We start from the raw sequence: 13,992 nt of genomic DNA, 5'->3' as shown, positions 1-13,992 counted from the left end.
AATATATATGACTGGAAAATATTTAGGTGATAAAATGTACTTTGCAAACTGTAAGGTTTACTATTATTACAGTATTATTCACGACACTTATGATAAGAATAATGATTCTGATGAATGCTTTCTCAGCCTCAGCCCTAGTGACATTTTTTGGCCACATAATTCTTGGGCACTGTTCTGAGCCTTGAGGGATGCCTAACATCATCATCATCTAACACACTAGATGCTGGTAGCATACTTCCCAGTTGTGACAATCAAAAATGTCTCCAGGCATTGCCAAATATCCCCTGAGGGAAAACCCCCCTGACTGCCCTAAGGCATTTTGAGCAGCACTAAAAGCTGTACAGATGGTCACAAGTCTTTCATATTAAGGCAGAATAAAGGAAGGCAACCATTTTAAAAGTTTTCAATAAGCAAAAGCAACCTCTGTTAACCTGAAAATCCCATTAACCCCGTTCTTTGAGTGTTCTATTCCCTAAGCATTCCAGATAAAAAAAAAAAATGTACTGTACATTCTATTTTCTAATTTGTATGCAAAGTTCAGCTCATTTTCCATCTGAACAGCTAAATACAGAAATCTAGTTCATGGGTGGGGGAGGGAGCATCAGCTTCATTGCTTTTGCCATCTATTTTAAGTGACAATGATTCTACTGACCTGGAAGTTTAGAGGGTTTTTTTCCCCCTTGTTTTGACATTTTAAATTTGATATTGGCAATTCTTGCTATTTTATTTGGCTGAAAGTGAAAAGCAACAAAAAGAAACCTGGTCCAATTAACTGTGATTTTACTGTATAAAAAAAGACATAACACTTGGTTGAGCATTTAAAAGCATTTGTTCTAGCCATCCCACTGATGGTACAAAAGAAAATGCCCTTCTTGAATAAATAACATTTCTCATTTCTTCTTTCTGCAGGTTGTGATCCTTGGGAAACATTCAAGAGGGTATCACTACATGCTTGCTAACCTGGTAAGAACAAGCGAGAGTTTAAGTGTCTCTGGGCAATATATTTTATTTAGTTTGTGTCATCTGTAATCACCCAAAAAGGAAATATATGAAGTACCTAATGTGTTCTCTAGAAGCTTGGAGAATTGAGTTCACTAAATACCAAAACCTGAATGCAATAGCCTTGTTTTTAATTATGCTGACTTTGACTGTAAAACTATACTGTTTCCTTATTTACAAAATAATTTGATAGGCTTTCTCCATTATTATTCTTAAATTCAATTTGGATTTGAAATGTAAACTATTTTATTCAGGTTTGAAATGTAAACCAAAAGCCAGATCACATAGAAAACAGACTCCCCATCGATTCAAGTGTATGTGCATATCAGTTCTACATTTATCCTTCAAGAGGCAGACTACCAAATCTCTCAAACCAGATGCCAGAGTATGTTTCAACATGGTACCTTAAGGACCCTGTGAAAATGTTATAGGCACCTGTCCACTGACACAAAAGGCAACTTGAATTTTTTACCTTCAAACTTCCCATGCCTTTAAAATTTGTGACATTTTAGAAGCTCGTATTTCATTAAGGTTATTTCATACCCTTCTTTATTTGAAAGGCCAGCTTGTTTAGGAAGTAGCAAAATGACTTCTAAATTAGTAATATCTGTTTGGCAGAGGTTCTGAATAATACTATCTCCATGGAATGAAAGGGGAATGTTAAATTATCATTACAATACTAAGAGTTTATTAAATTATTACATAGCATGAATTCTAACTCCAATTTTGTTTCATTAGCACAACAGATTCATGATCATTATAAAGCTCTTAAATCAAAAGAATAGCAACAAAGGTGAAAGATTGTTGTAATTATATTCTTAGATTTCTTAAAGAAAATATCTTGTTTGGTTTTAATAATGAATATTTTTAAATGAGAAAGGAAATGTTATTTAAACCTCTTTCTTAAAATGTATGTATATTCAAGCACTTTATAAAATGAAGATTAGAGATACTGCTTTCAAATCTTATGTACATTTTCTCTAATAGTTTGCTCTCAAAGTGAGCATTTCAGTCCATTTTGGGAATAAATGCATTGACTCATTTAAGATAAATCTTGATTTGTCGTTCGTATCTAAATATATTCAATTTGGTTTTTAGGCAACTGTTAAGTAAAGATGTTTTGATTCAGTGGATAGTTGACAAGGGATTGGCAGAAAATATGATGTCACAACAAGGCATCTGAGACAGCTGATGACTTTTTATTCCTCACCAATAAATATTCTATTCTACTTCCTCTCTCCCTTCCTTCACCACTCTCCCCTTTCCTTTTTCTCAGTCTTATATGTCCTAAGAAAGCAGAGAGATATATAGTATACTGTTTGAAAATGTGAAGTTTACCTATCACTGACAATACATAAGGTGGCTTTAGGTAGCATGCATACAAACTTTTATTTTAATAGTAACGTATCTTAATAGGTATAAGAAAACCATAAAATGCGGGCCAGGGCTGTAGCTCGCTGGTAAAGCGCTTGCCTAGCATGTGTAAAGCACTGGGTTCGATTCTCAGCACCACATATAAATAAAATAAAGGTCCATTGACAACTGAGAAGATACTTTTAAAAAACAATAAAACTAGTGCATCAAAACTTTTTAAATCATAGATTATTACCTCATACAGGACTAAAGTAGAGATTTAATAAAAGTTAAATAGTTTTTTTAAATATTGTTTTATAATATTGTTCAAGTAAACAATTGCATGGGTGATTGATAAAGAAGTACATCCAAATCTGATTTTGGCATACTGTTGTAAAAAGTGGTTGTGGTTGTACATGGTTGACTGAAGTTTTAGGAAAAAAAAAAAACATTGGACTAGGAGTCAGAATGTTTGGATTGTCACACTGAATTTGCTACTGCCTGGCTATGAGATCCTGGGTAAGCCACTTCACCCCTATAGACCTAGGTTCCATTACTGTGGAAGTAGAGGTAAGAGTAGAAGGAGTTTGTTCATGTGTTGAATGGGTCCATTGGAAGCAGATGCTAAAACATAATTAGAAGTGCAAGACAATCATTAGGAATATTATTTGTTAAAGACAAAAGAGTTTTAGACTTATAGGAAGAACTTCAGACTATGGTGTAGCTCTGATAAAGTTGTGGCCACCACAACTGAGAGAGAGCTCTGACGCAAAGACTGGACATAGAAGAGGCCTAAATTGCCCCAAAGAGCAAGCCATTGCATCCCCACTTTGCTTGGTCATTGACTGGTAGCTGCCCAGGTAACATACATCTTCCACTTGAAAGTTAAGGCCAGTCCTGAAGGCACCTGAAGCTGGAGACTGTCAGCTAACTCCTTGAGGCAGGATCTATCAGAAGAAAGATCTGAGCCATGCACATCAATGGTTGTCTCAATCAGCCTAAAATGACCAGATGACCTATAAAAACCTTTTCCATTCTAGAGTGCCAATGGGACCTCCTTATTCCTACTGACAATCCTTTAGATGGGCTTTGGCTTCAACTTTGAGATTCAAAACTAGTAGAAATGAAAGCCTGCAGAGTGATAGATCTATAAAAGAGAATTGCTAGGATGAGGGTGAGGAAAAGAGTGGCAAAGTGAATCCTGAACACACAATTTAGAATTACGAGACCTTGGGGGGATGCCCACTACAAGAACAAGCAAAATCTGTTCCTTCAGAAAGAAAGTAATGTATAGTATCATGTCAGTCTGAGTAATGAAAACATGAACTCATTTATCACACTTCTCTTCCTCTAGTGACCTTCTTTTCATTTGAACTCAGCCATGTGTTTCCATAAGTCCCTATACGCTATATCAAATTGCATTTGGGCAATAGAGATAGGAACTGCTGCTCGTCTCTGATAATAATAATGGGACAGGCCATCCTTACCATGGTTTCCAGATTTTTTAAGCAGATAAAAATACCCCAAACACCTCCAGCAAAGATATACACATACAGAGTAAACCAAAAACTATTTAAAAGTCATTTGGATGGTCAAAAAGGGAAGTAGAGCTAAGAAGATGTTTCCTTTCAAGATGAGCCATCTGGCCTTTCAAGATGAGCCAGCTGGGTGAAAGCTGAGGATGAATATATATACAGGGGAGCAAATTCTAATCTGAGTCTTGGTGTTACAACAGCACAGAGCCACTCCTTTCTTCTACAAGTACAAATTCAAGAACACTCACACTGCCTAAATAAGCTTCCTAGAATCATCTTACCATAGCTCCAGTGTCCCCTTTGATAGTGAGATCCATCTATCTGGCAAAGACTTCTATGTTCTTTTACATGGACCTTCCCTAGTAGTATCCTAAATGAGAAGACTTGGATATTCCATGAATGCTTCAACAAAGGCCTTCGAGAAGTCTGGGTGTAAATTTCAGAGCAGACAACAAACTTCAAAACTCTAACTTGCTGAAATCCCTGAAAGAGAAAAAAGATTCTACCAGGACCACAGGCCAGAGATGGGATCTGGTCAGGCCAGAATAGAGCAAGTAAGTCTCTTACAAACTTCGTATCAGTTGGTGATGTCTTTTCTTTTTAGGGTTTGTTCTATAATTAATTGTTGTTTTCTCTTCCAGGACTCTAAGGCAGTGGGGTTTCTCTGCTGTAATCCCAGACGTGACCAACATGTACACAAGCTGTCAGTCAAGCAGCCTCTTTCTCTCATGTCAAGGTCTTGGATTAGGATCATTTACACTGCCATTGCCAGGGATGTTATGTATCATGATTTAATTTTTTTATGTCATTATTGATAACTCAATCATGTACACAGAACCCTAGACTAAGATTAGGAATAGATGCAAAGGAGGCAGGCAGTGTGGCATTATGGGAAAAAAAGCACTTTACTGGGGCTGGAGCTGGGGCTTAGTGGTAGAGCACTTGTCTGGCATGTGTGAGGCACTGGGTTCGATGGTCAGCACTACATAAAATAAATTAATTAATTAAAGGTCTGTCAACAACTAAAAAAAAAATATTTTAAAAAAAGCACTTTACTAGAAGCTAGAAGACAAGTTTGAATCCCAAAAATTCATTTAACTAACTTTATGGTAAGCCAAACTTGTCTGAACCTATTTCTTAATTTTTAAAATGTAGAGTTAAACCAGATCACTAGTTGTCAAAATGTTTTATTTATACATAAGATGATAATAGGTAGTATGGGGCAAAACTTCTTTTTAACTTAGTAGTTTTGAGCTCACATTAAATGTATAGTAGAAAAATAATATTTCACAGAAAATGTGATTTTCCTTAGAATAAGACTAAAGCAGATATTTAGGTTTTAAAAATGTGGCCAGTTTAAAGAAAAATATTAAGTAGATTATAAATCAGATGGTGCACCAATGTATTTTATTTTTTTAAGTTTTTTTTTGAGAGAGAGAGAGAAAATTTTTTAATATTTATTTTTTAGTTTTCGTCAGACACAACATCTTTGTTTGTATGTGGTGCTGAGGATCAAACCCACTGCCCCATGCATGCCAGGCAAGCACGCTACCACTTGAGCCACATCCCCAGCCCTTACACCAATGTATTTTAAAAAGTGCAAAGGGACATATACATGACTAAAGTTTAGAAAACACTCCAAGGCCCCTTCTGGCTCTACATTTCTTTCTTCTTGGAGATCAGTTTGGACCAAAGTAGGCCAGGATAAAGAGTGTAGATACAGCAACTGGGTGAATGCTGAGGATACAAATAGGGGAGCAAAACAAGAGCCCCGTTATCCTTGGAGATATAAAGTCTTAAGGCAGACTGAAGTTGGAAAATCAGTCCAGATGGGCAAAAGCCAAGAAGGGTGTGAGTACACGTTTTAAACAGAGATTAGGATCTGAAGAATCAATCAAAACATTCTAGCAGTTGACAAAAGGTTAATTGGATGTGGGTTGAGATGGTCTAACAACAGATGTTTGGTACTCCCAAATTTAAGACCAAAATATTCAACCAATTGAGGTGCTCATGAAAGAACACAAGCTATATAGCAGGGCTCAATAAGTGTTGTACCAGTTAAGTACTGCCTAGGCCAAGTCCAGTCCCAGACTTGGGAACAGTTGTTGCCCCTATAAGTAGAAGTTAGGTAATGTCAGCTGTCAGCTGTAGAGAGCAACAGGAGCAGGGAATTATGCTGGTCATTGTGCTCCTGCTCAGAGAGAAAAGAGAAGATGACATATATTAGACTACTCCCTGCTGTGCTAACTGTTTTCTTCTGATTTCTCATTTGATTATCTGAGAATTTCTGTGAGGAGAGACTTCTTGCCTACCCATATCCCCAAGCCATTTCCAGATCAGGAAGTGGACTCAGAAAAGATACTTGCCTCAAGTCTCATAAATAATCCATTGCCAAGCTAGGTTTACCAATTCAAGTTGGTTAGATACTTGGTAGAGCACCTTGCTCTTCCCGTTTGACCCACCTAAGCATCTTAATAAGACAAGAGGCCCGCCCTACAAAGGTCATGTAAGAGTATTTGTAAAGACATGACTGTAAATTAATGAAACATAAGTTATAAATTTATGAGAGTGAAGTGATCAGAGATAAATGGGTTTTAAAAACAAGGACAGTTTTGTGAATCTGGGTTTGAAAGCTGTCCAACATGAAATGAATGTCAATTGGCATCAATTGCATTGCCATAACTACCTTTTGTCTGCTACCTTCCCTCTTCGTCTCATTCTCTCCCCCATATTCATGAGTGTGTGCATACATACATGCACAAACAATCTCTATCTCATCTCACTCATTTTTCTTTCTCTTTCTTCCCTCTTCCCTCACCATCCACCTCATTCACATTATTAGTATGCCAGGAAATAATAGTGGGATACTAGATGATATCATGAAACCTTTTTTTTTCATCAAATTTTACTAAGACAAAAGCATTCCGCATAAAATGCAACCCAAAGAGATAGCCTAAGCTTGAAATAACCTAGGCTTGAAGAAATGAATTTTTCTCTGAGGCTTACAAGTTCTCAGAATGTACCTGAACAAAGAAGGGCCTGTGTTTAGAGAGAAAATAAATTTGAATGAGATTGAGTCATGCTGTTTTGCTTGCCAATAACAACTATTCCCTTCTGTTCTCTTCCCCTTCCAGATCTTCTTGTTCTGTTCACTACCTTCCCTTCCTTTGTTCTCCCATTTTCAATGTTCTAAATAAAAATTAAAATGCTCAAAGTCACATGTTGTGATCACTGACATCACAGCAGATGGCATGGTGACACAGAGCTCATTGGGCTGGAGCAATGAGTTTTGCAGGCAAGGGTGGTGGGCTTTGAGGGAAAACACTCCCACTGGTCTCCAGTGTCAGGGAACCTAGCAATCTCCCTTGGGTACACAACCTCTCTGGTGGCTGAGGATTCAATTTCTTCTCCAAATGGAGATAGGGTAAGCAGAATACCAAGGGAATGTGATGGCAATGCGAGTATTGGGCAGGAATCCAACTTCTAACCATGCATTTAGAATGCCACAAGCACTTGTCAGTTTTAAGTAGCCAACTTTGAAATATTCATTCTCCCTCTCCCAGAATTCCTCCATTATAGTAAACCAATACTTTCCTCTTCTCTCCCCCCATACCCCATCTCCTCCCTTTCTATCCTACCCTTACCTCTTCCTCCTGCCTGAAATTAACAAGGAAAGATCACTTCCTGCCCAGTGTTCTAACAAGATGTATTAAAATAATTCCATCTTCTCCCCAAGGCCTGTAGATCATGTCCTTTAAAACAGTGCTTTTTAAACTATTTATGAAGATGGATAGGTTTTTTCCAAAAAAAAAAAAAATCTTCATGGACCAATAAAACTTCATCAAAAATAAATTACTTAAAAAACTAAATACACAAAATAAAGAAGAAAATCTTTTTAGTATTGCATTCAATGGCTATAATATTACCATGTCAAACTCCTATAAAGGATGATAAAGACTTACTCTCAAATTGTTTCCTCATATAATCTCAGACTGGTAACAGTGAATCAGCACCAATTTTCATATGCACACTACTTAAAAATTCTTTACAATGAGGGTTTTTTCCCCCTATATATTGCTTATATACCAAAAACTTTGTTCACTCCACTGCAAGGTAGACAAAGTATAGTGTCCTTGAGAAACTTATATTAGTCAGGTCAGACTTGCACAGCTTATGGTAATTGGCATGGGGATAGACTAGGAATGAAGAGAATGTAGTGTGGGGGTTCAGTGCTCTGCATCGTGTGGCCATAGAAGGTCTTTTAGAATAGGTGATTTCAAAATAATGATCAAAAGGTAAGAAAGATGCAGCTACATGGAGAAAGGGAATCAGGGCAAGTTTGTGCATGAGGAATATCACATGCCAAGGTCCTGAGGCAGAAGAGAGCTTGATACCTTCTATCAGAAGACAATTTTGGTTATAACAGAGACAGGACAGATATATAAGGCTTTATTAGGCCAAGTTAAAGAGTTTTAGCTTTTTCAACAACATTGGAAAGCCATTGAAGAATTTCAAGCAAGAAAATCACAGGATCCAATTTATGCTTTAAAAACAGATCAATGTGGCTGGGTGCAATGGTGCACACCTATAATCCCAATGGCTTAGAAGACTGAGACAAGAGAATCGCGAGTTCAAAGCCAGCCTTGCCAACAGGAGGCAAGAAGCAACTCAGTGAGACCTTGTCTATAAATAAAATACACAATAGGGCTGGGGATGTGCTCAGTGGTCAAGTGCCCCTGAGTTCAATCCCTGATACCAAAAAAAAAAAAAGATCAGTGTCAAATGGATGAAGTTTATGGCATATAAACGATATCTCAATAAAACTGATAGTAAAAAATGAATAGAGGCTATTTCTCCTCAATTAGCACTTAAATGAAGTTATAATTAGTTGTTTATTCATACAAAACATTCCAAATAGACTGAATTGCCATGAGGGCGGTGACCAAATTTGATAGGGCTCACCATTACACCAACAGCTGGCACTTAGAAGATTTTAAAGTATGGTCCTTGATTGGATTAGAGAATGGAACAGTTAATGAACAATATAAGGAATCTGTAATCAAGTGCTAATTTGTATGTTGTAATCTTTCACTCTATACATTATGCCCTCCCTGGAGGATGAACCTGCTTTCTAGAAAAAGACTTGTGTCTTTCATTTAAAAATCTGATAACTTGAGTCACCATAATTACTATGCATTTCCATATTGAAGCATCACCCAGATGAACAATTCAAACAGCACTAAAGGCAGAGCCAGCCTTCATCCAAATTGTGAAATAGTTGTCTTTGGCAGCCTTCCAGCCCTCATTCTACTGCTTTTATCTTTCCTGTAGGCAAACCACCTTTCTATTCCTCACCCATCATCTATCAACTCAATGAAAGTCACCCAACTTATCTTGTCTGTTTTCCTCTATGTACAAAATGCATCCTAAGAATAGCACTATATGAATGAAATCTCCACATAACATCTTGAAAATAAGTGCTCTACAAGTGAGCCTTGAATATATTTATTTCCAACTCTTGATTATCCACATTACCGGAAGGGAAATAAATTGCAGTGTGTATAAATCAAGGAAGATAGGATAAAACCAAATTCATTTGAATCTTTCAAAGTCTGAGTTGTCTGCCTATTCTCAAATCAGGGACAAACTATGTTTGGATGTCAATTGTTCATTTTCTGTGTGAAATATGGCCTTGGAGAATTATCCAAGGGTAGTGTACAAGGCCCTGCATGAACTATTCAAGCATGAAGGTCATGGTTGGTTTTATTGTAAGCAACAGTGCACTAGATCAAACAGATATGATGTGATTGAGAAGTAATACAGTTGATGAAGTATGGCAAAATCCAAATGAGTTGTTTCCATCTCAAAGTAATCCCTTCTGGAAATTACACCCATATTTCCAACAAACGTTGCCATTGTTACAGAGAAGCAAATAACCAAATGTATAAATGTTGGGGCTGAGGGACATACGCAGTGGTAGAGCATTTTCCTAGCATGAGCAAGGCCCTGGGTCTCATCTCCAGCACCACAAAAAAGTATAGCTATTTAGTATGTAGAAAGAGAAAAATCAGAGTTTTGATCCACCTATCTATGAGCAGTAGGATTGACGGCAGTCTATCTCTGCTTAATATTTTCCCTCTATACACAAAGTTTACTGGCACAGCTAAAGGAAAGGATACCACTGTGGTAATTAGCCAATTGATTTCAACCAAATAGAATTTGTGAAATTCAAGCAGAATTTTAATTTGATAAGTTTAGTCTAAGCACACAAAAGTCATTGAATATCTAAACATCACCTTTAATTATGAAAATCCCTGTGAAATAATAAAATGGCCTTAACAAAAATGTCACTTAGCACAACAGGGAACTTTGAAACTTGAAGTCACTTAGCAATAACATTATTGGGTATACAAATATACTTATTGAACAAAAGGCATGAGAAGGCATACAATAATAAACAAGACAACAGTACATAGCAATCATCAAAATGTAGAAGGGCTATGTGATCATGGCTTAAAAGAAAGGAACACAACTTTTGGTAGAAGATATAAAGATAAATTTGATATTGGACAATTCTTAGCCATTATCTTACTAATTGAAAATGTTGGTGAAAATGCAGAGAAAAGAGAACTGTTATACATTGTTAGTAGAAATGTAAAATAGTACATCCATTATGGAAAACAATATGGAGTTTCCTCAAATAATCTAAAAATAAAATTATCATATGATCCAGTATTTCCACTTCTAGATACACAGATGCTCTTTGACTTACAATGGGGTTACATCCCAATAAACCCACCCTAAGTTGAAAATATGATATAAGTTGAAAATGCATTTAATATCCCTAACCTACCAAACATTATAGCTTAGCAACACAATTTACTATACATATGAGTATTTTCCCCTCATGATCATGTGGTTGATTGGGAGATGCAGCTTACTATCACTACCTAGCACTATGAGACAGTATCACACTTCATATTGCTAGTCCACGTAAAGATCAAACTTCAAAATTGTGAATATGGTTTCTACTGAATGCATATCACTTTTTGCATTGTTGTAAAGATAAAAAAGATATTTAAGTCTAACTATCATTGAGTTGGGGACCATCTTTATATCCAAAGGAGATGAAACCAATATATTAAAGGGATACAGCATAACCACATTCATTGTAGCTTTATTGACATAACCAAGCATGATATCAATCTAAGTGTCCATTGGTGGACAAATGGAGAAAGAAAATGTAATGTGTGAATGTTCAGCCTTTAAAAGAGGGGAATCCTGTCATTTGTGATAGCATGCACAAATCTAGAAGACATAATGCTACGTGAAATAATCCAGGCACAGAAAGACAAATACTGTGTGATCTCACATAGGTGGAATCTAAAAAGTTGAACTTATAGAAGTAGAGAGTAGAATGATAGTTACTAGAAGCTAGTATGGATGGGAAGGGAAGAAATGGGTACAATGTTTCAGACAAGAAAAATAGGTTTTGTGGTCTATTGACCAATGGAGTAACTATAGTCAATAATCATATATTGTCTCTTTCAAAGAATAAATTTCAAATGTCTCTCCATAAAATTAATAGGTAAATGAGGTGGTAAATATTAATAGCTTGATTTAATCATGCTACATTGTACACATGTATCAAAACATCACACTGTACTTTATAAATGTATGATTTTTCACTCAAAATATCCTTAATAGAAAGCAAGAAGGGTATTTGAAGAAGGAAGTTTCAATAGAAATTCCTGGAATTATAAGTGATAAAGTAGGAGCGCTTTCTAGAAAAGGAAAACATACAAAGATACCAAGATTTAAAACAGCATGATGTGGTAGAGCATAAGATATATTGAAGTAGTGTATATGAGACAGGGCCTGGATGAGGGAGTTGTGGTAGTATAACAGATAATGGAAACCTGAGTGGCAGTTAAAATATGTCTGACATGAGAAGGCCTTATAGAAATGATTAGAGACTATTGGCCAAGGCAACTATATCTTCTTCATGGGTGTTTCTGTCAGAGAGAAGGAATGATATTGTAACATTCTGGAAAACGCCACATGATAGGGGGACCAGTAAGAGGCACCTTCAGGAGTAGAATCTGAGGTAGCTGGCTATGGAGAATAATATGACAGCTGGCAGACACAGACTACAGACTACTGTCTCTATTCTTCCTCTACTGTTCCCTACCCTTTGCAACTCCATCTCTTTCCTCTTTTACTGCTTGGCTCTGGCTGTTGAAAGACTAGCTCTGCTTCATTAGGTTTTTTCTCCTAAAAATACTTTTAGAGTATTATTTATTTTTAATTTATTTCTTTATTTGTTCTAATTTGTTATGACAGCAGAATGCATTTTGATTCATATTATATAAATGGAGCACAATTTTTCATTTCTCTAGTAGGTTTTTTACCATTTGGGGAAAACAGAGTCTCTCAATTTCCTACATAGCAGATTATGGATGGCCATCACTAATGCTGTGATCCTGGGGAAAAAGGAAATGGGAGGAAAGAAATTCCACCTGTTAACCAGAAGCTCTCTCCTAAAATCTGTCTGCATCTTACCCCCACTCTTTCCCTTTTCCACTATTACCAAATAGCTTTTGGGTGATAAAAATATATGCAGGCAATCTTATAAAAGCTTCAGGAAAGCCAGGGACTTAAAATTCTCAAAATAATAGAATGGCAAGTCCCACTTGTAGATCATAATATGAAAGAAAATAATTGGCCAGGAACTAGGAAACTCTAACCATTTAGCAAAATGTGCTTATTGTTAACTCCTTAAACATAACCTGTTAGAGATTGATGCTGGATTGTAAATTTTGTTATAGTAACTTTTTGCAGTGTATAGAGAAGGCAGGGGATCAAAATTTTCAAAAGTGAAGAATTTTGATAGCAAACTTCAAGAAAATATCATCAAAAGGAACAAAAAGTTATCCAAAAGTCATGAGTAAAGGAAATGCCTTAAAAATACTGAGTATGTGAATAGAGACCAGAAACCAGCCAACTTCTGCTGTTAGACAAGATCCCCAATTTTGTATCACTGCCTCTAATTGCTTCATTTTCCTTAGTGTCCACTGTATTCTTGCCTTTCTAGAAAGTTAACTGGGACTTGGACTCAAATTCCCACCCATAGTGTGCAAGTTATCAACTCAAGTAATGAAACCAAGAGTGTAAACAAGTACAATGTCTTAGAATGTTGTTATAGGTGACAAGGCAGGATCCAGAGTAGAAAAAGGCTGCCCTCATACAAAAATGGTCTCTTAATGGTCCCTTATTTACCCCCTTTATCTTTGCCCTTTTTACTTCCAGGAGATGGGGTGGTGACTGCTGCTACATCAGTGTCCTTGCTGAAATTGTTGGGAGATTCCAACCTCAGTTTTCTATACATTGCAAACTGTACTTACTTATATTAGCTACAGAATCTAACAATATGTGATGGAAAAGAGAACATACTTTGAATCGACTTAGCAGGCAAACAGGTGACCAATAGTCAGCACTACTCTCCTACCTTACTTCATTCTGCCCATGACTTTCACTTATTCATTTCTCCTCTTTTCCTTCCAGGTTTTTGGTAGTCATTCCCCTTGCATTATTTTATTTATATATATTTTGGTGGAGCTGGGGAAAATATTCCTACCTGTATCTCTGCAGATGTTGGGGAGAAGTAAAACCTTGGAGGCATTTACAAGCAAGTAAAATAGTACCTCTAGATGATGTGACAGGAAGGAAAGCAAGACAACAGCCAGCCAACACTAACCTATTATAAAAAACTAATCCACTCTTACACTTCTTATCGCAACCCTGGCCTTCTTAAAAACTCTCTTAAATTCTGGATATTTTCTGGTAAACTCTGTTATATTAGTTCCTTGCTGAAGTTATCTGAAGAACCTAGTCTGAGTTTTCTGTACCTGTGTTTATGCATAGCACCCATAGAATCTATCAGTGTATGATGGGAAAGTAGCAGGCTTTGGGTCATGTTAGAAGGAAAAGAGGTGAACCATGAATCAGCCAGCTACTAAATTTAGTGAGCATTTATCCTTTTGCTTCTTTGTATAGTCTTTGCACATCTATTTTACCTTTTACCTTCCAGATGCTTTGTGTCCAT

General features: G+C 36.6%; 1 protein-coding gene across 11 annotated transcripts in view; it reads left to right on the top strand.

Annotated features, from left to right (window-relative positions):
* Window positions 1-13,992, top strand: part of Gria3 (glutamate ionotropic receptor AMPA type subunit 3) — a 273,117-nt gene that overhangs the window by 160,065 nt on the left and 99,060 nt on the right. For all 11 annotated transcript variants that reach the window (XR_005733696.2, XM_040285043.2, XM_040285039.2 and 8 more), the window contains one exon: window positions 910-963. Coding sequence is in view for 10 of the 11 variants with exons in the window: in XM_040285043.2 (XP_040140977.1) it covers window positions 910-963 (54 nt within the window). In the remaining variant the exon portion in view is untranslated. The remainder of the gene's footprint in view (window positions 1-909; window positions 964-13,992) is intronic.

Source organism: Ictidomys tridecemlineatus, chromosome X (genome assembly GCF_052094955.1).
Source record: "Ictidomys tridecemlineatus isolate mIctTri1 chromosome X, mIctTri1.hap1, whole genome shotgun sequence".
Classification (NCBI taxonomy): domain Eukaryota; kingdom Metazoa; phylum Chordata; class Mammalia; order Rodentia; family Sciuridae; genus Ictidomys; species Ictidomys tridecemlineatus.
This window is presented reverse-complemented; position numbering and strand designations above follow the sequence as displayed.